Source organism: Empidonax traillii, unplaced genomic scaffold, assembly GCF_003031625.1.
Source record: "Empidonax traillii isolate 1590-97213 ecotype Southwest subspecies unplaced genomic scaffold, ASM303162v1 scaffold343:size799674, whole genome shotgun sequence".
NCBI lineage: Eukaryota > Metazoa > Chordata > Aves > Passeriformes > Tyrannidae > Empidonax > Empidonax traillii.
In genome coordinates, this window is record NW_020955536.1 from 540574 (window position 1) to 562653 (window position 22080).

A 22080-nucleotide genomic window follows, 5' to 3' on the forward strand; every position below is an offset into this window, starting at 1 on the left:
ATGAGAGGCAAAAGATCCCAACTGCTAAAACATGTGGGAGATGCAGTAACTGCAGGCATCGAGATGATGATGGCCCTCCCTGGCTGCTACCAGCCACTTAAAAATTTGCAGAAGATGCTGATGAATCCACAAAACATATTTCAGATATTCAGTACATCCAAAATTTAGGAATTGAAGTCTGTACCTGCTAACCAGGTACAGATCCTAGTTCCTATTACTGTATAAAATTCTGCAAAATAGAACCTAGTCACAAGTGATAAAGATCTCTTACAGGCTTTTATGCTGAGAATTACAGTTCTGCATGCCATTATATAAGGCTACTATATTTTGCTGCACTGTCATGCAGTCTAAAACTTGATATTTTATAACAAAATGCTTTGCAGCAAACCTTTCCTTCTCAGCCAAAGAAGCTGAGAAAGCCACTTGCTGCATTACCACTGTATGACAGGATCTTTGCACACTACAAACTGTGCTTCTGGCAGACCGTATTACACGTAACTTTGCCTCTTGATTTTCAAAGTCTTGCCAGAGCTACTCAGGGCTATTCTCCAATTTCACTGTGACCCTTGGAGAAGACAGAGATCTATTACAGTACCAATGAATTATCCTGACTGCATACCTAAGCCACATACGCATCACAGGTTGAGCATCATTGACATGCACTGCTGGTGTCAAACAGTAGAAAATAACAATCATGCTGAACATAGCTTGTACTGTAGAGTCCCAGAATAGCCTTTTAAGCAAAAAAACCCCACACTGATGCAAGAAAATTTTATTAAGATTAATGCATTATGCCATGCTACCTTCAGCACCATGAAATAATCTTTAAGAAAATATCCAACTGCATTTTATTGGCTTAATGATTGTTAAATTAAGCTGACTCCACCTGTTTTTCATACATGATCGTGTTAAAATGCTTATCTTTAACTCTGAATTTTGCCTGAGGTCTTGAATACTCAATAGCTCTACTCTAATTAACTGTAGGATTACTTGAGTATTTTCAGAGGGATAGAGGTGTCTTTGATAGCCACAATAACTCCACCATGGTCCAAGTACAAGATATGGTGCTCTTCTTCAAAGACCTACAAGTCAGACAAAAAAAGGCCAGCTAAGCAAATGCACAAAACAGCTGAAATAAAATGTACAAGCAAACAAGGATTAATAGACTTTTATGTTTTACAATATCCACACTTCAAACTGAATAGGACATAAAAGTCAGGTTAACTCCTGTATTTGTTCCAGCTGTAAAAGAAAAGGAAGTTAAGTAGGTGAATCACAAAACGTTCAGGTTCAAATCACAGTCAGATTAAACTGCCTAAAGTGATTTTAGCCCAAGCTGATATTTCTGAAGTATGCATTCTGCATTCCTTCCTATTATATATCACCAAGTGACCTATCACCTTACTTTGGTATTTGCCATATCTTGCAGAATAAAATGCTTTGTAGTTTAGTTCTAAGAAAAATAGCAAAAGTATTGCTGTTCCTGACTTTCTCACATTACCCTGAAACTATAGAACTTTAAATAGTTGGTACAAGCATGTTTTCTGCATTTCCAGTATCAGTGATTTATTTAAGTTCAAATGTGTGACTTTCCATGGAGGCCACTCTGAGTTTTGAACAAAAATACATGTAATACTTGACTTAATGGTATAATTGATTAAAAGTTTCCCAAATTATTTAAATTCCTTTTCTAGAAGCCATCAGTAGTACCAGAATAAATCCACAGGTAGATACCTTCCCTTTCTTACATCTGAAATCTGTTTTAAGACATGGTTTACTTGTGTTATCAACATGTGAAAGTTTATTTAACACAAGAGCAAGAGGAAAGGTGAGAGTTATCATACAGACTAGACAAACATGTCTCCTACACACTTTCACAAAGCAAAGGTGAAAACCATAAAGGTTAGCTTTACTTTGCCATGTCAATGAAAAAATACTGATAATACAAATGTTGTTTTTTTTTTTTTTGGCAAAACTGAGTGTTACATTTAGAGGATGTATCAGCAAGACTGAACCAGAGCTGCAGTGAAAATATCATAAAGCACACACACAGTTACTTCAAAAAATAATAAGCATTTCAAAAAAATAAGCATTTAATTTGGGTTGAGAATTCAGTCTTCCTCTCATCTAGTAAGAACATATTTATGGGAATCCTAGGGCTTCAAGTGTCTGATCAGTTTTTCAGTGTTGCAGATTTACAGGCGAAACCCTGATATGAGGCATTTATAGTCCTATCTACTTATTCCACACAGCTGCATATTTTAGAAGAGAATTCAGTAAAGGACAGACATTAATTTTAGGTGCACTTCAAAAGGATGAGATCAGTTAGAGTCAGAAAAGCAAGCAGAGTTTTGATCCTCCTCTAAACTTTGTTTGAACTTCTGCTCAAACCATAATGCAACAGTTTATGCTGGGACAATGAAGTCTCCCAAAGCTTCACCATCATAATGAAGATAAAGGAAGCTGGTATCTGTACCACTTTACCCAAATAAGTTCTTCCCAGAGAAGCAGCACAGCAGTTCCTCGTGTACCATTTTAGTACCCTGCTTTAGCACAGCAGACACATTACATGCATATTAATACCCTAATTATATCATAATTTTCTTGCACATACTTCAAACATTTTATAACCAAACTGTATGAAATTCCTTATGGAAGGAATTCATCTTCAATATATTGAAAAGAATTAAAAATTTCATGCATAAAAGTAAATATTTATCTCTACTTTCTGGAAAAGAAAGCAAGACAAACAGTTTGCAAAGGATTTAGGCAAAGGTGATCCCAGTGTCAGAGCTGAAGTTCAAAACCGAGAACATACCTGTTCACAGCAAGCCACAAATTTTGATATTTTTCACTCCACTAACTAAAGCCAGGAAATAAATGTGTTCTGATCCTTAGTAGTAGCAGGCCACTAAGCAATAAGATTTTTATAACCTATTTATGTAATTTTCAAGCACATTATTTGTCTTATAATCATAATATCAACTTCTGTTCTCTCCCCTTGTCCTCTCTGCTCTAAATGTTTCTGTGTCTGTCCCAACAACTTCAGTAGCTATTTCAGGTCAGAATATCTGTTGGGTGCAATTACTAAAACTCCATGAAATCACATTGAAATGATCCTAAAGAAATATATGCCACACAATTTTACTCTGCAATGCAGAAGTTTCAAAAATAACCAAAAAATCCCAAATTCACTTGCTTCTCTCATCAAATGTCATTGATTTCTAGATTAAAATCTGGAAACAGAAGTTTTCCTACACAGAATGAGCCAGCTGGACCTTCCCAGAGTTAAAAGGCTGGAATTGTAGCGTGTTTTGCTGTGCTTAATATTGTTACAATCCATCTCCTGAGATGTCTGCAGGAAAACAAGTATTTTTGCTTAAACGAGGTCTTCCAAGTTGCTTTGATGCCAAAAGAATTTAATACAGAGAAATAATATTCCAACAAAAAAAGGCACCAAACTAAAGTTCCAGAGATCTTCATTCAGTTCCTAGACATACAACAGGCTTTCTGTTTATTAGTTTAACTGAGCATTTTGCAGCTACAAGAGCTACTTTGGTAGCAGATCAAATATGAAAGGTTTTTGCTGATATTTTCCTTTTATTTATGCCATTTCTTTTGAAAGCCAGACCTTTTTCTTACTGTTTGTCCTATTTCAAGTACAGTGGTGTAACAGACGCTGTTGAAATAGCAACACCAACCACAACTGTGAATAAAACTTAGTATTTGAAAAAAATAAAACCACTCATACATATACACAAGGTCATCCTTAGCACTTAACAGAGTATCCTAACATTTCATGTTCATTAACACATTTTGTGATACTGTTTTCCTGGTATAATAGAGAGGGAAACCTTTCAAATAAACTTATCTGGTCCATGAGATCACTTTAGGCTACGCCTTCATGGTCCACTTGGCACTTAGTTTAATATTTGGACTCAGTGATCTTAAGGGTCTTTTCCAACCTAAACAGTTCTACGACTCTATGATTCTGATTCTAAGCCCACGCAGTTCATGATAGTGTCCAGGTGAGATTCCCTTCTCCTACAGACCAGTCTACTGCTGCTGCATGGATGTCTAACTGCTTATCAATCAGCTCCTAAACTACTGCTGTTTGCAGTGGAATGTTGTACAGTACATAGCTATGAATTTCAGTTTTTCTTAAAAAAGAGTGATGGTTTCAAGATATTCCAACAAGCAGCTCAGGCACCATGCAACAGAAAGGTAGAAGAACAACTAGAGCCAACACAAGTGGTATTGTGATTATTTATAATCACAAGCCTTGTTTTTACTTTTTGCATGAGCTGGCAGAGTCAGGACACAGGAACAACCACAAAGACACAGATGAAACGCAAAGAGTAAATTTATTCTCATTACCTGGCCAACTTGGGGCTGAAGCAGCATTTGGGCAGAGACACACAAGTGGGAATGCAGGAACTGAAGAGCTAAAGGATCCATGCTAAAGGATCCATGCTAAAGGATCACCCACTCTGCTGTTTTCACCAATATTTCAGGAGTTTGCTCAGCCATAATTTACCACTCTGTTTTGGTCTTTCAGGGGGTCTCAAGTATGTGTGATAGTGTGCCTCTAAGTCTACCACAGGCCTATGTTATCTAAACACAGATGTTCTACTTGTCCAACACACAAGGCCAAACAACAATATATGTGGGTTTTGACACCTGAGCTGCACGTCATCTGACTGCGTTTATAATCCTCCTCACCAAACTTCCATTATTTCCCCAAACATTTTCATTTTTCCCCATTATTTACCTAATTTCACAAAACTCTCATTTAGGGATTTATTTCTATCTGTAAACACTGGATGTGTTTACATGTAAGTCTTCCTGAACTCTCCAATGACCACAACATATGCAAGCTATGGAAATATGGGTTCAGGTCAAATCATAGAATCGCAAATTCATTAAGACCTCTAAGATCATTGAGTCTAACCATGAACCCTGAGCACTTTCAAGTTCACTACTAAATCATGTTCTTAAGTGCGATAGGTATATGCTATTTGAAGACTTCCAAGGATGGTAACTCAGCCACTTCCCTGCAGCTTGTTCCAATGCCTGAACATCCTTTCAGTGAGGAAATTTTTCCTAATATCCAGTCTAAACCTCTCTTGGTTCAAGATGGGCTGTTTCCTCTTGTCCTATTGCTTATTACCTGGGAGGTGAAACCAACACCCACCTCCTTACAGGTAATCGTAGAGAGCAAGAAGTACCCCCATGAGCCTTAAAATCATTTAAGTATATACAGCTAGTTAAGAAATTATGGAAAGAAAATGATCAGCAGATTGTTGTTAAAGTGAGAATGTATTACAAACTGAGGGACTGGCTCCAGTTAAGAATCACAAGCCGGATTTGCATCAACAATGTGATGCTATTGCAAGGAGGAGAAATCTGAAATGGAGTGCCAGTAACGTCAAAACATCAAGGGTAATCATTTTGTTCGATATAGTACTGATAAAATTTGTAATTTTGTATTTGGTTTTACCATGCTTTAGGAGAGACATGTCATATTAGATAGTCCAATATAAAGAAAAAGGGGGAAAAAAGCGCAGCACTTTAGAAATTTGATTCACTTGGAAAATCAGTGGATTTGAGTTTGCTGTTTCCAAGGGGAAAATTCCTACAGTCTGGGTAGACCTGATAATCACATTTCAACATCTAAAAAGTTATTCAAAGGTGACAGGAAACCACTCCTCTCTAAAGATAAGAAGAAATTACCTTGTAGAATTTGTGAAACATTAAGAACAACAGCAAAAGGAACAGTCCGCTTATGTAAAATATTTAGAAAAATCTATGAAGAATGGTGAAACACCATGTAGCCTGAATCTCCTACAGTGAGAGATTAACAAATACTTCTTGCAGAGATGTTCCTAGTACATTTGATGTTGTCTCAGAGCACATGGTTGAATTACATGATCTTTGACCTTCCCCACAGTTCTATATTCCTATGATGAACCAATAGTGCTATTATTTGAAGAAAGCTTTTAATTAATTCCTTGAACTGTCTTTTCTCCTAAGTCTCTTATGTTTACTTTTCTGCTCTGCTCTGTCTCTATACACAAGCATAGACTGCTCATCCTCTAGTCTGTGAACAGCCCTGAAACACCTTGTGAGCACATGAGAAAGGTGCCAGGCACTCACTAATGACAACCACAGTCTCCAAGTCAGAAACTTAAACTCAGATGAAGAGTCATTTCAAAGCATGGGATTTGTTCTGTATTCACCAGCTCACAAGGCCTGCAGTTTACTTAATTATTTAAATTCCCAAATCACCTGACTGAAGCCTTCTCTGTCATTGTATGAACTCCAACAGAGAAACGAAATGTACTGCTGTCATCTGGAAGAACTGTTTGGTCGTGAGCAGTGAAGCCATAAAATACATGCAATAATCTACAATTTAATTCTGATTGCAAATATTAGGATTGAGCAAGCTCTTTCAAGGGCTTGGAAGCAGTTTTAATTAAAATAAAGCTAGCAATGGTGCTCTCAATTTCTACTGTTGCAATGAGGGATCAGTCTGTGTTCGGTTTTATAGCATGAATAGGCACCTTAGGGTCAAGCTGCAACACATATCATTTACCTGAGTGTCTTACAAATAAAAAGCAGTAAAATATGGATTTGATCCCCTTCACTCTTTTCTTCTTATTTTTAACCCTAGAAAAACTGTAACACTTTGGCAAATACTAACAATAAATTATGAGAGAGACCTCTATGAAGTATTGAACAACACAGTGCCCACTGTAAATCCTGGAAGACTTTTGCATTTAAACACCTATTTATCATATTCTAGGTTTCAAGCAGGAATTTGGCATAAAATTTTATCCTTTAAACATTAAAAGACATTCTCATGGCAAAAATAACCCATTTATCTTTAAATGTCCTTTTAAAAGCGGAGTATTAATGGCATCCTACAATAGCAATATAAGAAACTGACCGTATTTTCTTCTTTTAACCTTAAATTCCGCAAGCTCAGTAACACTACTGAGAACATTTTCACACTTAATTGTTCTCAGAAAATAACTATATTTGATTACAGCTAAACATTAAACCACTATTTTACCTGAAATGAAATTGTTTTTTGACATGCTTTAGTCCTTTGAGGGGGAGGAGGTGCTCCAGCTGCCCCAGCAGAGGTTCCCCTAAAGCACATGGTGCAGGCCATGGTGAGGCAGCTCTGTCCCTGCAGTCCATGAAGGCCCATGGTGGGGCAGAGATCCACCTGCAGCCCATGGAGCAGGTGGATGCCTGAAGGAGGCTGTGACCCCATGAGAAGCCTGTGCTGGAGCAAGTTTGTTGGTAAGACTTGTGACCCCATGAGGGATCCATGCTGGAGCAGCCTCTTCCTGACGGACTGCCCTGTGGAAGGGATCCATGCTGGAGCAGTTCATGAAGAACTGCAACCCATGGGAAGGACTCAGTTGCTCACTGCCCAAAATACATGCTCTATTTAGACCATCAAGGTTGCATGTGGTCCACTACTTAGTGGTATAACTCTACATTATTTAACCCTAAATACATCCTGGACAGGATTAGGATATTTATATTGAATCAGGGAATTTATAGAAGTCAGTTAATTTCTTTCAATTGCATCTAACATTTCAGAAGATGCTGCTGCCCCTTCTTGGGTTTTCATTTTTCCAACCCACTTCACACTCTCTCATTTATCAAATAATGCAGCACAGATTCAGTTGGTTGTGTTCATTATGACCTGTGGGATAGACCCCACACTGGAGCAGGGGAAGATGTGAGGAGTCCTCCCCATGAGGAGGGATGCAGGGTGAGAAAACACGCAGTGAACTCACCACAGACCCAGTTCCCCATCCCCCTATGCTGATATGGGGAGGAGGTAGAAACTCTCTGAATTAAGCTGAGCTGGGAAGAAGGGAGAGTGGGGGAAAGGTATTCTAAAATTTGGGTTTATTTCTCACTATCCTACTCTGTTATTCACTGGCAATTAAATTAATTTTTCCCAAGTTGAGTCTGGTTTGCCCGTGACAGTAATTGGTGACTTATCTCGACCCACAAGTCTTTTTTTATATTCTCTCTCACCTGTCCATCCGAGGAGGGTACTGATAAAGTGATTCTGATGAGCACCTGGCATTAAGCCAGAGTGAACTCACCACACTGAGACAAAGCAGTTCAGGATACATAATAAATATGCAATGCTTTAATTGATACTAGGTACTGGAAGCAAAAGACATCCAGAATTCAGACAGTATTACTACATCACTGTTCTCTTTTTAACACTTTGGTATTTGTAGTCCCTGAATTTATTAAATCATATTAAAAGACACTCAAAGGGTTTTTTGTATTTGTTTTTTTTTTTTAAACCTGTTTTCACTCAGTTTCAGTGAAGAACAAAGTTTATGCTTAAATAACAGTTTTCAGACTATGAAGCTGAAGAATTTCTGCCTTTGTACCTAAGCCATGTCTTTTATCTTGGAATGTTTGTACTGCAAGATCTTGCCCAAGTCCACTTCACCATTAACATAGGAAGATTATTTAAATTATTAAAAACCTAAACAGATGCTATGCTTTTTGCATAAGATACTTTTAAGGTCTTTAAGAAGGGATTTGCAGAGACTCAAATTGATCAGGCTGTCAGGTCCCAATGAAATTCGAATATTTTCATCTCTTTAATCTCTTCGTTTCCAAGCAAAATTAAGATAATAGTAGCCACCTCCTTCAAAAGAGTGGGTATCTAAAGATTAGTTAAGCATTATAAAACTCATCACATTTGATACATTAAAATTATTTCCAGGTTCCTTGATGTTTCCTACCTGACGCCATGTGTTCCCGCAGTCAGATGTTATATACATCTCCTCTTTATACTCAACCAGCTGGGACCCCAGGTTACCTGTCATAAAACAGGAGAAAACAAGTGTTGCACCAAAATGAGCAAGAAGATTGGATCTAGTCCTGATGCCAGTCACAGTAAGAAGTTTCCAACTCAAAGCAAGAACTAAACTCAGGTGATCAGGCTTACTTCTATTCTGGTAGGACCAGCAAAATCCTTTAAAAAAAATATATGTACACTTTAAAAATCTTCCTTTCCATTACTATCTTGTCCATTGGTGGGAGAAATGAAGCTTGATTCAAATACTGAAATGCAGAAGACAAACCAGCATTTTAGTTCTGTTGCTGCATGGTGAGAAATTATTATAAAACAACACGTATTTAAGATGTAAGTATGAAACATCCATGAACTCAGAAGCTTTACCTTAACCCAAATCATATCCTGTAAAAGTATTCATGTTGAACTTGAAATGTTCAAATAAAATATTTTATCTGAAGTGGTAGCAAAATCTAGAATCTGGTGAAATATGTAACACCGAAAAGAGGGGACAGGGCTTTTGGAAAAGAGTGTAAATGCAAAAGAATTGAAAGCAGAATGACTTGATTTATCTAAATATTGACTAGGAAGCTACTGAATATTTGGACAAAAAGTACTGAGGACAATTCAGATTGCTGCAAATCTAACATAAGTGTTAAACTTGTGGAAGATGATAGTAGATGCAGTCCCAAATACTGAGATTTCCATCTTTTAACATGTGGGATTTCAAACAGCAAACTATGAAACCACCAGGCAGTTTACAATGTTCTAGGGGAGAAGCAATCGTGGCACGATATTCCTTCTAAATGATATTCTCCAGGGGATTTTGACTTAAATATATGGTTTGCATATTTTTACAGTAGAAATAAGATGAAAGTTACCAGATCCTCTTAAACAGAAGAGGCGGTGAAAGAAAACACTTGAGATTAGGATAGCAGTGTGAAATTCCACTTGTGTGTTATATAAATAGCTGATTTTAACCACTAAAACATAATTGTTTATGCAGAATGTGCTCAGTAGTGCTGAAAGGTTCCCAAGAGGAATGATAGCAATCACTGCCCAAAATACATGCTCTATTTAGACCATTAAGGTTGCATGTGGTCCACTATTTAGTGGTATAACTCTACATTATTTAACCCTAAATACATCCTGGACAGGATTAGGATATTTATATTGAATCAGGGAATTTATAGAAGTCACTTAATTTCTTTCAATTGCATCTAACATTTCAGAAGATGCTGCTGCCCATTCTTGGGTTTTCATTTTTCCAACCCACTTTACACTCTCTCATTTATCAAATAATTCAGCACAGATTCAGTTGGTTGTGTTATTTTGAAAAAAAAAGACCCTGTTCCTGTAGGTAATGAGATTTGACAAGGTCAGTACAGCATGGATGAAGGTGGTGAGGACTGACCACCTGCTTAAGAACCGAACTCCTATGGAAGAAGTAGATGTAAGACCTGTGTGAGATACTGGACCCAAATCTCACCAAATTATTGATATGGGCCAGAACCAACTCATTGTGAGTGTGTCTGTGTGTGTGTGTGTGTGTGTGTGTAGGACTATGCCTACACCTGCAGGTCCATGGTAAGGCCTGCGCATGAGCCCTGCTGAGAGCACACGGCAGAGCCAACACGGCTGTGCCCCTGCAGAGCACACGGCAGAGCTGAAGGCCCTGCAGCCAGGCTCTCAGTCAAGGCAGACCTGCCTGGTAGCTTGCACACACCACACCCCTGCAGCCTGTGACTGGCTACAGAACACCTCACTCTGGCTTGGAAGGCACTGACCAGATATCCTGCCTGGGAGGGAAAACTGAACTCCATAAATACACGAGACTCCATGTGAGCCTCTTCTTCTCTCCTCTCCTGCAACCTGAACCATGAGAACCATCAGATCTTGTTGGTAACTATTTTTCCTTTCCTCTCTCCTCTCTTTCTTCTCTCTTTCTTTACTCTTTTAATCTGTTTTCTTCATTTACTCTTTTCCTTCTCTTGTAACTTAAATCAAATTAATTGTGTTTTTCTAAAGCTAGTATACTGATTGTTTGCAATAGAAGTTTACCGTGGAATGGGTCTTTGTGCAAAGTATTTTAGCGGAATATTTTTTCTTGGTTGTATTTGTATTATATTCCTGTAAAATCTTTTGCCAAATAACTTATTTTTCTCACTAAATTAAAAAGAATTTATCTTACAGAAGAGTGTGTGACTCTTTTTCTGGGTGCTAATTTAAGGTTATAACAAACCAAAAGGCTTTTAAAAGAAGTCTTAAATAAAATGTAGCCACTCTGGGCAGCTTATAACTTAAATCTGGAGTGCAACAACCTGTAAGATCAAAAATGTGCCAGAACCAGCTTGGACTCAAAGTGCAGGGATGACCCATATGACTGCTATTGAGTGTAACAGCAGTTATTCCAAGCGGGAAGGAAAGAGAACAGGTAACTGTGGAGTGAATAGCCCCTATTCTTTCCCCACAAACATCTTCCTCTTCAAAAAACAGCCCAGTCCTCATTCAGCACTGGGACCTGTCCAGCACACGGGCTGACCTTCCCAATGCTCTGCCTGCTCAGCTGGTCCAAGTAGCAGGGATGGCAAGGGCCATCACATGGATCACAGAAGGGTTATTTATCATTTTTACATAGGGCTGTCTAGATTTTAGAAACAAAGGCCCTGATACCAGCAATCAAAACCTACATGACATAAATGACAGAAAGCTACAACAATCAGTGTTAAGGACAAAAGAGCATAGACCTAACTAAAGGCTAATTTTTAAAAAAACAGATTCCAACTTTGGTTCTATTCTGTCCAGTAGTCCTTGAACATTTTTTGTTTACATTCATGTTGCATTCATTTAGGCAGATCTTCCAGTATAAGAGAAAAAACTCCAACAGTGAAACATGACAAAGTCATTGAATCATAAAATCATAGAATAGACTGAGTTGGAAGGGACCCACAAGGATCATCGAATCCAACTCCTAACCCTGCACAGGACCACCTCAAGAGTCACACCATGTGCCTGAGAGCATTGTCCAAATGCTTCTTGAACTCTGTCAGGTTTGGTGCTGTGACCACTTCCCTGGGGAGCCTGTTGCAGTGCCCAACCACTCTCTGGATGAAGAACCTATTTCTAATATCCAACATAAACCTCCCATGAATATTACCTAATGAGACATTTCCAATAGGAAAACTTCACATGTGAATTCAGTTATATTTTCTGTCCAAATACAGCTTTAAGATTAATCTGCTCACTAGAAGGAGATAGGAACAAGAAATCACCTTCTCAGGGTTAAAGGTAGGGAAGGGAGATTTGATTCGCTGTTTATAAAAAACACATTTCTTTTGCTATTCTTAATTTCCTCTCTATAGTTTTCACTGGTTTATGCATCTGCAAATGGGTATATTCTTGTGCTTCTGCAGTTATTCATGGAACGTTTTCTATGGGACAGAAACACTTATTTGTTTGCTAGAATCTAAAGTATTGCTGTCAGTCTACACCTTTTTTTGCATAGATATCTTTAATGAATGCAGTGTTAGTTTTGCTCCTGGATAAATGCTGTTTATTCTGCCTCTTTTCACCACTTACTAAAATCTACTTGCATGAGTAGGTCTTTATTTCAGGAATTGCTATGGAGATGTGTTTTAAAGAGTTCAGTGGTAAATTGCCTTGCTAATGGAAAATTAGTCTGTAAACTAAACAGCATCAACTTGTGCTTCATTAAAAAGTCTTTTCTATCCAGCTGATATGGTAATGACTGAAATATATTAGCAACAGTGTTGTAATTGCAGCTCTGTTAAAAGACAGACATGAACTTTTCCTAGTTCTGCTTCTACCTTCACTGCCTTTTGTTGATAAATGAGCAAAAGGAGTTGGTGGGCTCATTTATAATTCTATTTTGGCAAAAAAACTGATGAACAACAACACAGAGTCTGGGGTACTCCTTTGGGAGAAGGGACTTAAGTGCTGTTTGACCTTTGAAAGCAGTCCATCCCTGGGCCAAGAGTGAAAGCCCAGAAGAGGTACATGCAGGAATTTCTGACTGCTGACACAATGTTTAATTGTGTCATAAATGAAGGCTATAATTTTCATGACTTCCAGATTTTCTAGGAGACACAATTATATGACATAATTTTGCAAACTTCGTAAGGTCAAGTCTTCAAGCAGATTAAGAAAACCTTTCTGTAAAGAATGATAAAACTTTTAAGTGCAGTTGGAGTTTGCTCTGTGGGTCCTGCAGAAGATGTCTTGCTGAAAAACAGTGTCTGGATTTAGAAAGAAAAGGCAGTTTAGGCCAAATGCAGAAAACTCGCAGCACTGGGGAAGACAGGGAGGCTCCTGCAAAGCATAGGGGGCTATTTGCTGTGGGAAGCAGCCCTGCAGCCAAATCTGAGAGGTGACAGGCAGAAGGAAATTTCCAGGAACACACTGGGATGTGTGATGACTTTCTTAAGCCACAGATATCACTAAGAGCTGTTAGCCTGAAAAAGTAGAACTGGAATAAAATAAAGTTCTTCAAAGAACTAAGTGAACTCCATACAACTTTATTAGTAAACCTTTCTATTTAACGTGCCACACAAGGGTTATGAGTTTTCCCTATTTTAAGTTACATTGTTTTAACTTTATTTTTTAATACTCTAATAAAAAATAACATCAACGATGTGGAACATTTTGTACTTTCCAAAATTTAAAATAAAGCACATAATTTTAGGCTCTAGCTACCTCAAAGTTTGTCATGTTATTGGATAAGCCAGATAACTAAACAAAGCACATGAAATGGCACCCCATAAGCCCCTTTACATCAGCTTCAATTCACATCAAATTAAATGCAAAAAATCCTGACACTAGTAACATTGCAAATAAATAAATGAAAAGCCACTGCAGCACTCAAAGTAGAACTGAGACATTCTGAATGTTTCCACGTCATATCTGAGAATTATGAAACATATTTGTGGTAAGTGTGGCAGCCAATAATACATGTGCACAACTGCCATTGTGATCAAGTGACACTGAAGGGGAGAAACAAATTATGCTCAGCCCAAGACTGGAAGGCAACACCTACAGTCTTTAAGTACCATTCCCACCCACCAAGTGTTTGGACTGTACCACACACCCAAAACCATCAGTGTCCTTTTGGCCTAGTGAGCCACACCAAAATCTGTGCTTCTTATTACAGCTGTAAATATCTGCAGTAACTCCTCAGGTGCGCCACTACAATATGGAAACTTTTCTACCATTTTAGTGGGTCTGTGTTAAATCTCAACATTCATCCAGGGTAACAAGTAAATGTAATCTAATACACTGAAGGTGACTCAGGTTCATAGTGAAAAAGTTACTGTGGCTGGAGTGGGTAATCAATTGCAGGCGTGTGCTGGTTTGGGCTGGGGTAGAGTTAATTTTCTTCATAGCAGCTAGTACGGAGCTGTGTTTTGGATTTGCACTGAAGCTGATAATACAGGGATGTTTTTGTCACTGCTGAGCAACTCTTACACAAAGTCAAGGCCTTTTCTAGTCCTCACCCCACTCAACCAGGGAGGACTCTGGGGGTGCACAAGATACTGGAAATGGACACAGCTGAGACAGCTGACCGCAACTGACCCAAGGGATATTCCAGGCCATATGTCATCCAGTTCAGCAATAAAACAGGGACGAGGTTGGTGTGGGGACCACTGCTCAGGGAAAGACTGGGCATTGGCTGGTTGGAAGTGAGCAACTGTTTTGATTTGCATCACTTGTCTTTCCTGGGTTTTATTTCTCTTTGTTATTTTCCTTTTTATTATAATTATTATTATTTTATTTCAGTTATTAAGTTGTTCTTATCTCTACCCATGAGTGTCCTCACTTTTACCTTTCCATTCTCTTCCCCCCATACCACTGGAGGGAGTGTCAGCCTGTATGGTTCTTAGTTGCCAGCTGGGCTTCAACCATGACAAAGTTGTATTAGCCAGAGCTATAAAAGGCATCATTTTAACATCACTTTTGATCTAAATTACCTGAAAACTCCTCTGACACATGACAGAGTGTTTCCAATCCAGTTTCATGAAGTTTTGTTTGTAATACAGAAGCTTCTCAAGTTTGTATCATACTATTTTATATTCTTTTTGTAACTAAATGACAGGAACAGGAGAGAAGACTCTCATGTGTGTGTCTTCTCCAAACCAGCACCTGGGGGATCATATACACCTGACTTGTCCTTGAACACTCCCCCAAAGGCTTTTGCCACCAACACAGCCCCGATACTGTGTTACATAGATTCTTGATAAATGAGCAAAAGGAGTTGGTGGGCTCATTTATAATTCCATTTTGGCAAAAAAACTGATGAACAACAACACAGAGTCTGGGGTACTCCTTTGGGAGCCAGTATGACTGCTGTTGTTATGTTCTGACACCTTGCTGCTTCTATTCAGGAAGCAAAAGGAAATGGCCTGCGTTTTTAAACTTTTTATTAAGGGTGGTCATTTTTCATTTCTGTTACTTGCATTTTTATAAACCTTTTCAAACTGTGCTTTGGGATACAGGAAATTCTTTCGGTTTTTTACTCATCCTGAGTAAAGGCTGATTTGAAACAACTGGGTAAAATCACACATTCCATCCTTGCAAGGGTGGCAGTCACAAAAATCAGAACATAGAGGCATTAACTACCATTTAACATAGTTCTCCAAGCTGTCTGTGGCTTTGTGCATGACAGTTTAGCACAGAGATGGGAAAGCAAGCAATGTATTTCAGTGATGACTGATGTCCAGCCAAGCTCTCTAGAAAGGTGGTATAGGTATCAATAACATACAGATCTCAAGAGGGTAATTAAAAATCTTATTTGCCCAGGCATTTTGGAAGGTCCAGCGACCCAAGGGAATGGCCTGAAGCTCTGTCAGGGGAGGTTTAGGTTGGATATTAGAAAAAGGTTCTTCACCTAGAGGGTGGTTGGGCTCTGGAACAGGCTCCCCAGGTAAGTGGTCACAGCACCAAACCTGACAGAGTTCAAAAAGCATTTGTATGATACTCTCCAGCACATGGTGTGACTCTTAGGGATGGTCCTGTGCAGGGTTAGGAGCTGGAGTCAATGATCCTTGTAGATCCCTTCCAACTCAGCATATTCTGTAATTCTGTGATTCTGTGAAATATAGGAGATTACTTCAATGTACCATTTACCATTAATTTGCATCTTTTAAGTGCTACTTATCACTGTGTTTACCCATATTTTTATATGTGACTTTAGACATGCTTACTGTGAGAAGAAATAATCCCCATATGCAACACCTAGATAATCCTTCTAATATGAAAAATCTTTTCCAGTCACTTAAATTTAGCATACATGCAGACCTACCTACTCCAAAAAGAGACTTGTGCCTTGCCTGGATTATTGGTAATTAATACAGTCAGAACATCCCTTCAGGCAATGCACAATAAGCTAAAATTTCATGGTTTGTAAGCTTGTAGTCCCAGTGTAAAACAAATATACAACCAATTTGTATTTAAATGTCCCAGACAGACAGTTTTTGCCTGGCAAGCTGAAGATGTGTTCAGCTGAGGAAGTGGGGAATCAGAACTGAGGAACACATTGATGTGAGAAAAATTCAAAGGAATTGCAGGATGTTCACTTCAAAATGCACTGGGAAATGTTCAATCATCTCCCTGCTCCCTCATCCTCTTTTATAGAGGCATCCCAGTATACTAGTTTTGTGAAAAAATGATAGAAATTCATCACAGTGTATGCAATGTATTTGGGCCTGATATGACAAAAAGTAAACAGAACTTTTCCAGCACTTCCTCAATTTGTGTGAATGTGCAGAATTTACCGCTTGCTTTATTTGCCATCTGGATAGGAAGCTAAACAGGTAATTTTTGTAAACTGGTACCTGAAAAAGCTATCCCTCTCTAAACATTTTTCATAGAAAAGTCCTTCGTAAGTTTATAGTAAAAATTTGCACATGAATTGACACACACTTCATAGCTGATGCTGTGACAAATAGAAGTTGTTGCCAAGATTAAAATGCATGATCAAATGTAAATGCAAACCCCTATTACATTTCCTAAAGAGAGCAAAGCAGTTATTTAAAAGAAAACTTTTGTATACAGCTATAAAATTTAATATTCTGTCTGCACAATTTATATATGTAAATAAGCTAAAAATATGCATTCCTGAGAACTATTTATTCAACTTTAATAGAGTGGAATTTTTATTTGTAAATATGAGTTTAAAAAGATGCAATTGTAAAATCCTATTACTGTATTTTCCCAAATGCTGTAGGTACTAATGCTGTTCACAATTTATTTTTTTTAATTAAAACAATATTCAGTAATCTCTGAGCTCTGATTTTCAAGCACAGTATCAAAACTGTCCTTAAGTCACAAGTCAGCTTTTCCATTACCACAAGCAGATGTGTTGTATAAGCTTCCTACAAAGAAGCCAAATTCCATGTTAAAGGAATTTTTTATTCTTTTTGATTGATAGCCACACTGCTAATAATTGAGATCATGAACCTCATGGTTAGAATCCATATTTCTAGCTCTTATCCACTTGTTTCTACCCCATGGTTACACTTTCAGGAAAAAAACCCACCATATTCTTTATTGTCCTTTATTTTTCTCAGCTAATGGGGTTCTTGTAAATATTGTCTCTTTCCATCAACTGCCAAGTAGGTCTTCTTAGCACCTACTCACTGGTCCTGAAAATTGATTATCAGAATTGTACACATTCTTACAGTATTTTGGCACAGTATTAATATTTTCCTCTCTCTGTTGGCAATTATTTACCTACTTCACCCTCAGAATACAATTCCCTTTTTTCAGCACAAGGCACTGATGGTTCACAGACGTGGTGTGATCAGCTGACGTTCACAGATCTTTATCATTTTCAGTCATTTCCAGAAGATGTGCTCTCCCTAAATCTAACAGTAAAATTCCAGTAGTGTGTGATGTGGCCCAAATAATCTGATTTCTGCATGTGCTAAGAATATAGTGCTTCTGTTGATTTGCATAGGATTATCAGTTTCAAGGGTCAGGCCAAAGGAAATTCAAGCTCACTGTATGTAAAGTATTTCTGATAAGAAGTATAAGTTTACAAGGATATCAGGTTTGCCAGATAAGACTGAACATATGCACTGAATCCAGATGACCTGAGCATCCAAATAATGTAAAGGCAAGTCAGAATCAGAGCTGATTCAAGTCATATGTTGGCAAGGGGATGCAGTTGCTCTATAAAATTTTTAAGGCTCCAAAAGAAGTCCCTTCTCTCTGTTTGCAGCTACATGACCTACAAGAAAAAGGATGCACTACTCTCAGGCAAGTTTTTCCCAGTTTCATGCCATCCCTCCCGGGTTTGTGGCCAGCTGCTATGCTATTCCCATTACATTATGGGTTGCTCTGCAACCAAGTCAGGTTTAACGTATTAGTTCAGTTGTTAATGATATTTGGATGTTATCAGAAACACTCCCTCATGATCACATTGAAGAAAACTGTTGACAAGTTTACCTACCTGGCACAGTAAGACAATGTCACAGTGATGAGATCTCACCCCATTCTAGAAAGGGGTTAAGGGTAAAATACACTTCTACTACCTGCCCTCCCTAATATTACCTCAGAGAAGAGCAGACTTAAAAAACCTTAATTTGCTACTGGAAAGCATTTAGGCACAATATGGTAGGGCTAAAATTAAAAACCTACTTTTGGAGTACCTTTATGTAAAAAGAAGACATCTGAAATGGCTGTTATTTTTTGAAACATTTGAATTCATAAAATGTGAACTGAACGCATATTAGAAATCTATCCACAAGGGCACTGTACAAATTCTTAGTCTCATTTGTATCAATAAAAACATAGCAGCATTTCACCAGGTAGGTCTGTCTCCAGTAAAATATTTTAAACTCCCTTTACACTAGGGAGAAACTTGAAATCTTCGGTTACATGGAAGTACTGTCAGCTGGCATTCTCTTTTAAACAACAAATATGCTCACCTTGATATTCTCAGGAAATTTGCAATTTAATAAACTCTTGATAAGAGACTAGTGTTAGCTAAAGCAGAAGCCATTATTCATTAAAAATAGATACACTTGTATGAAAAAAGAATGTGGCATTCTACCTAAACATAATCAATAACATAAGAATAAAATAATTCAATTTAAAAAAGCGCTAAAGTTAATGATTGGGTAATTTTGAAACAAAGAAACAGAAGATTAAATAAAATTAATAGATGGATCACAGGGACACAATGTAAAACAGTTATCTGAATATTTTTCCTGATGAGCTCAACACTGCAATGGAATTTATTTCATTAAATGCCACTTCAGAGGGACATGACTCCATATGTATGTTATAATGGAGAAGCCACAACCAGCATTGTTCCCAACACAGAGACACATGTGCCTCTTTCCATTCATCTCTCTTTAGGCAGAAAGGAACTAATAAAAATTACAAGACAAATTATCTGTATCTAGGTTTAAAAACAAAGGCTTGGCCACCATTTACATCAGTTTTGCCGGACAATTCATGATGCTGGAGGCCCTACGTGTCACTTCCAGAGAAAAGGAATTCAAGATATGTCCTTCAGCCACCATCACACCTCCACACTGCTCTAATAAGGAAGGAGGTACTACACAGCACAGCAAAGCATAATGTATCCAGGAATTTGTTATAGATCTGCCTGAAAAGATACAGCTGTGGGGCTTCAATTAACTTTTATTTAACTGTTCAATGAAGAGATTCCCTACAGGATTATTCTGCAGAAAGCCTTATTTTGGCAACGTTTATAGCATCACATACTTACAAACCAAAAGTTCTCCAAAGAACCCCTGCCACATTTCAGGTCTTAAAACACAATGTCATGTCCTTACCTGCCCCCATTATGAGCCCTGGTGCAGTGTCCTTCGTGTGGACTGTTCCCGACACATAGGGATTGTCTGCCCACCGGAGATGGAGGTGAAGGTAGCAATCGGGCTTTGGGGGAAAGAAGAAGACAACAGGTTTTACAAATAATGGCTAGCAGTTATGCTCCTACAATAATGAAAGCCCAGAGAGAGAGCAGCTTCAGCAGTGTTTGTCTTCATAGAGAAAAAGAATGGCTGTTTCCCACGGTGCCAAATTCCAGTATGAAATATCAACCATCACTTTCTAACAGGAGTCTCTAGTGATGTCTGTGTAGTGTGCCACTGTCTCAAAAAAAAGATTTCCAAACACGGGGAAGTCAGCGTGAAATTATTGTATAAAAATCCCTTCCGACAGAATAATTGCTTAAAAACACTAACTAACAGCAACAAATATTGCATGTTTGTTGGTCCCGGGTAACTGGTAAAATGATGTTTAAAATCAACTGCTTGGAATGAAAATGACTTTTTTAGTAAAAAGATGGTATGAAAAATAGCTTAATGATTTTCGGACACGTCATCTCTCCTTGCTAAGCAGCTTACTGCTTCTTGCCCTTTGTGCAGTGGCACTCAAACGTCATCTTGTTCACAGCAATTCCAGCCACGAGCTTTACCAGGAGCGGGCTGCCAGCACTGCCTGGGAGCCACTGCCACTGCAATCTTTCCACTCGTCTCAAAATGATCTGGATCAAGCCCTGCAGTCTTGAACCTTGTAGCACACTCCTGAACTCTTCAAATGGGAACCAGGAGCTCCAGCCCTCCACTTCTGCTATGTGGAGAGGAAACAAAGCTCTGGCAGCGGCTGGACCACAAGCATTTATTTTGCCCACCAATGCAGAGCTTTGAGTACCCAGGAGCAGAAAGTTAGTGAGAAAAATACAAGGTTTTCAGTACAGCTTTGCAAATAACAAAACGCTATGGGTAGTTGGGACACCTAAACAAACAAAAATAACACTGTCTTACAAAAAGAAAGGACTTTTTAGTGCAGTTTACTGTGGAATTTATTTTCAAGCAACTGTAAGAAGTTCCCTTTAACATGGAACCAAAGGTTACCTTGATTTATTATGAAAAAAATATGAAAGATGGGAAGAGAAAAATGATTGGTTGACTCTATTTAACTCATTATATGACCCTTATATCCAGACACAAATGACTGTTGTCATGATTATTCTGAACTGTACTGTGTGGCTGACATTTAAGAAAAAATGTCCTCTTTGTGTCAAAGTGACCTAACATATGAAATGCATTGCAACAAATTAGAGCCCTGACTACTCACACTACAAGATGACTGGGCTAATAGCCTGTGAAGCCATAGCTCATGCAATACAAGTAGATTTGCCAACTAGTTTGAGTGGTAAACTCACCATAAAGTGGAACTATTGCACATCCTACCATACAGATAAATCTTGTGCACTTTATAGAGAAGATGGACCAAAAAGAATCACTTACAGGTTTGCAGTTGGTTGGTTTGCCATTCATGTCAATGTCTGGAGGGTTTAGAAAATCCCAGTCGCGGCCCTTGTTGTAGGTTATCAGAGTTGTAACTTTCCCATCAATTTTCTGGTTGGCCAAAAAGACTCCTTTTACACCTCTGACCTGAAGCATACAGGAGAGAAGTTAATATCCAGCACATACACATTTCTTCAACAAGAATTATCCCTGATTAGCTGCTCTTTTGTGGCTCTGAACTGTATCGCAGGTAGTTTCTCCTGGAAACTGAACAGCAGGAGAATGACACCTTAAAAATATAGAAGGAAGGCGAAAAGATAAGAGGAAAGGGAGAAAGAGGGAAGGGGAGGATAAACTGATTTGTATTTTTAAGTCTATTTAAAAAGTATATGCAATTCTCTCTGTGTCAGAAGGATAATCAAATTACACATAGTTAACACATCAAAACACAAAAACTAAAAACTATGCTACCATGGCCTTACTGTTAAAATTACAGCTCTGCATTTTTTTTAAATATGGACATCTCTAAAATGCTATTCTACAAATGATATAAGCAATTTGCACCTTCTGTGATGCACATTATGTAAATAGCACACAAATAGGTTACAACAACAACAAAATACAGTATCATATCCTTTAAAATACATTGAATTAGGAAGCACAATTGTCTTTTGTAGGAAATACAGACAGATCATCTGAGGAAAAAACACTGAGGGCTGAATCAACCTCTGAAGTATCTTAAATGCTTCCACACCCAGCCTGCCTCCACACATTTAGCCTCCCTTCACCTGTTTAACTTCTGGGGGGGAAAAAACCCTATAAAATGAAATTTAAAAAAAAAAAAAAAAAGTTTACAGACTCACTATTTTCTTGAGTTGTTATTTCATATCAAAACAGCCTGTATTAGAAAATTATTACAACTCAAAGTGTCAA

At 38.1% G+C, this 22080-nt stretch overlaps 1 protein-coding gene across 1 annotated transcript in view; it reads right to left on the bottom strand.

The window, feature by feature from the left end:
* The window catches only part of SORCS2 (sortilin related VPS10 domain containing receptor 2), a 241126-nt gene that overhangs the window by 49682 nt on the left and 169364 nt on the right, over positions 1-22080 (bottom strand). Inside the window, exons 10-13 of the mRNA XM_027892263.1 lie at positions 21148-21294; positions 19669-19771; positions 8796-8872; positions 991-1082 (exon numbers count right to left, since the gene is read on the bottom strand). Of these exons, the coding sequence (XP_027748064.1) occupies positions 991-1082; positions 8796-8872; positions 19669-19771; positions 21148-21294 (419 nt within the window). The remainder of the gene's footprint in view (positions 1-990; positions 1083-8795; positions 8873-19668; positions 19772-21147; positions 21295-22080) is intronic.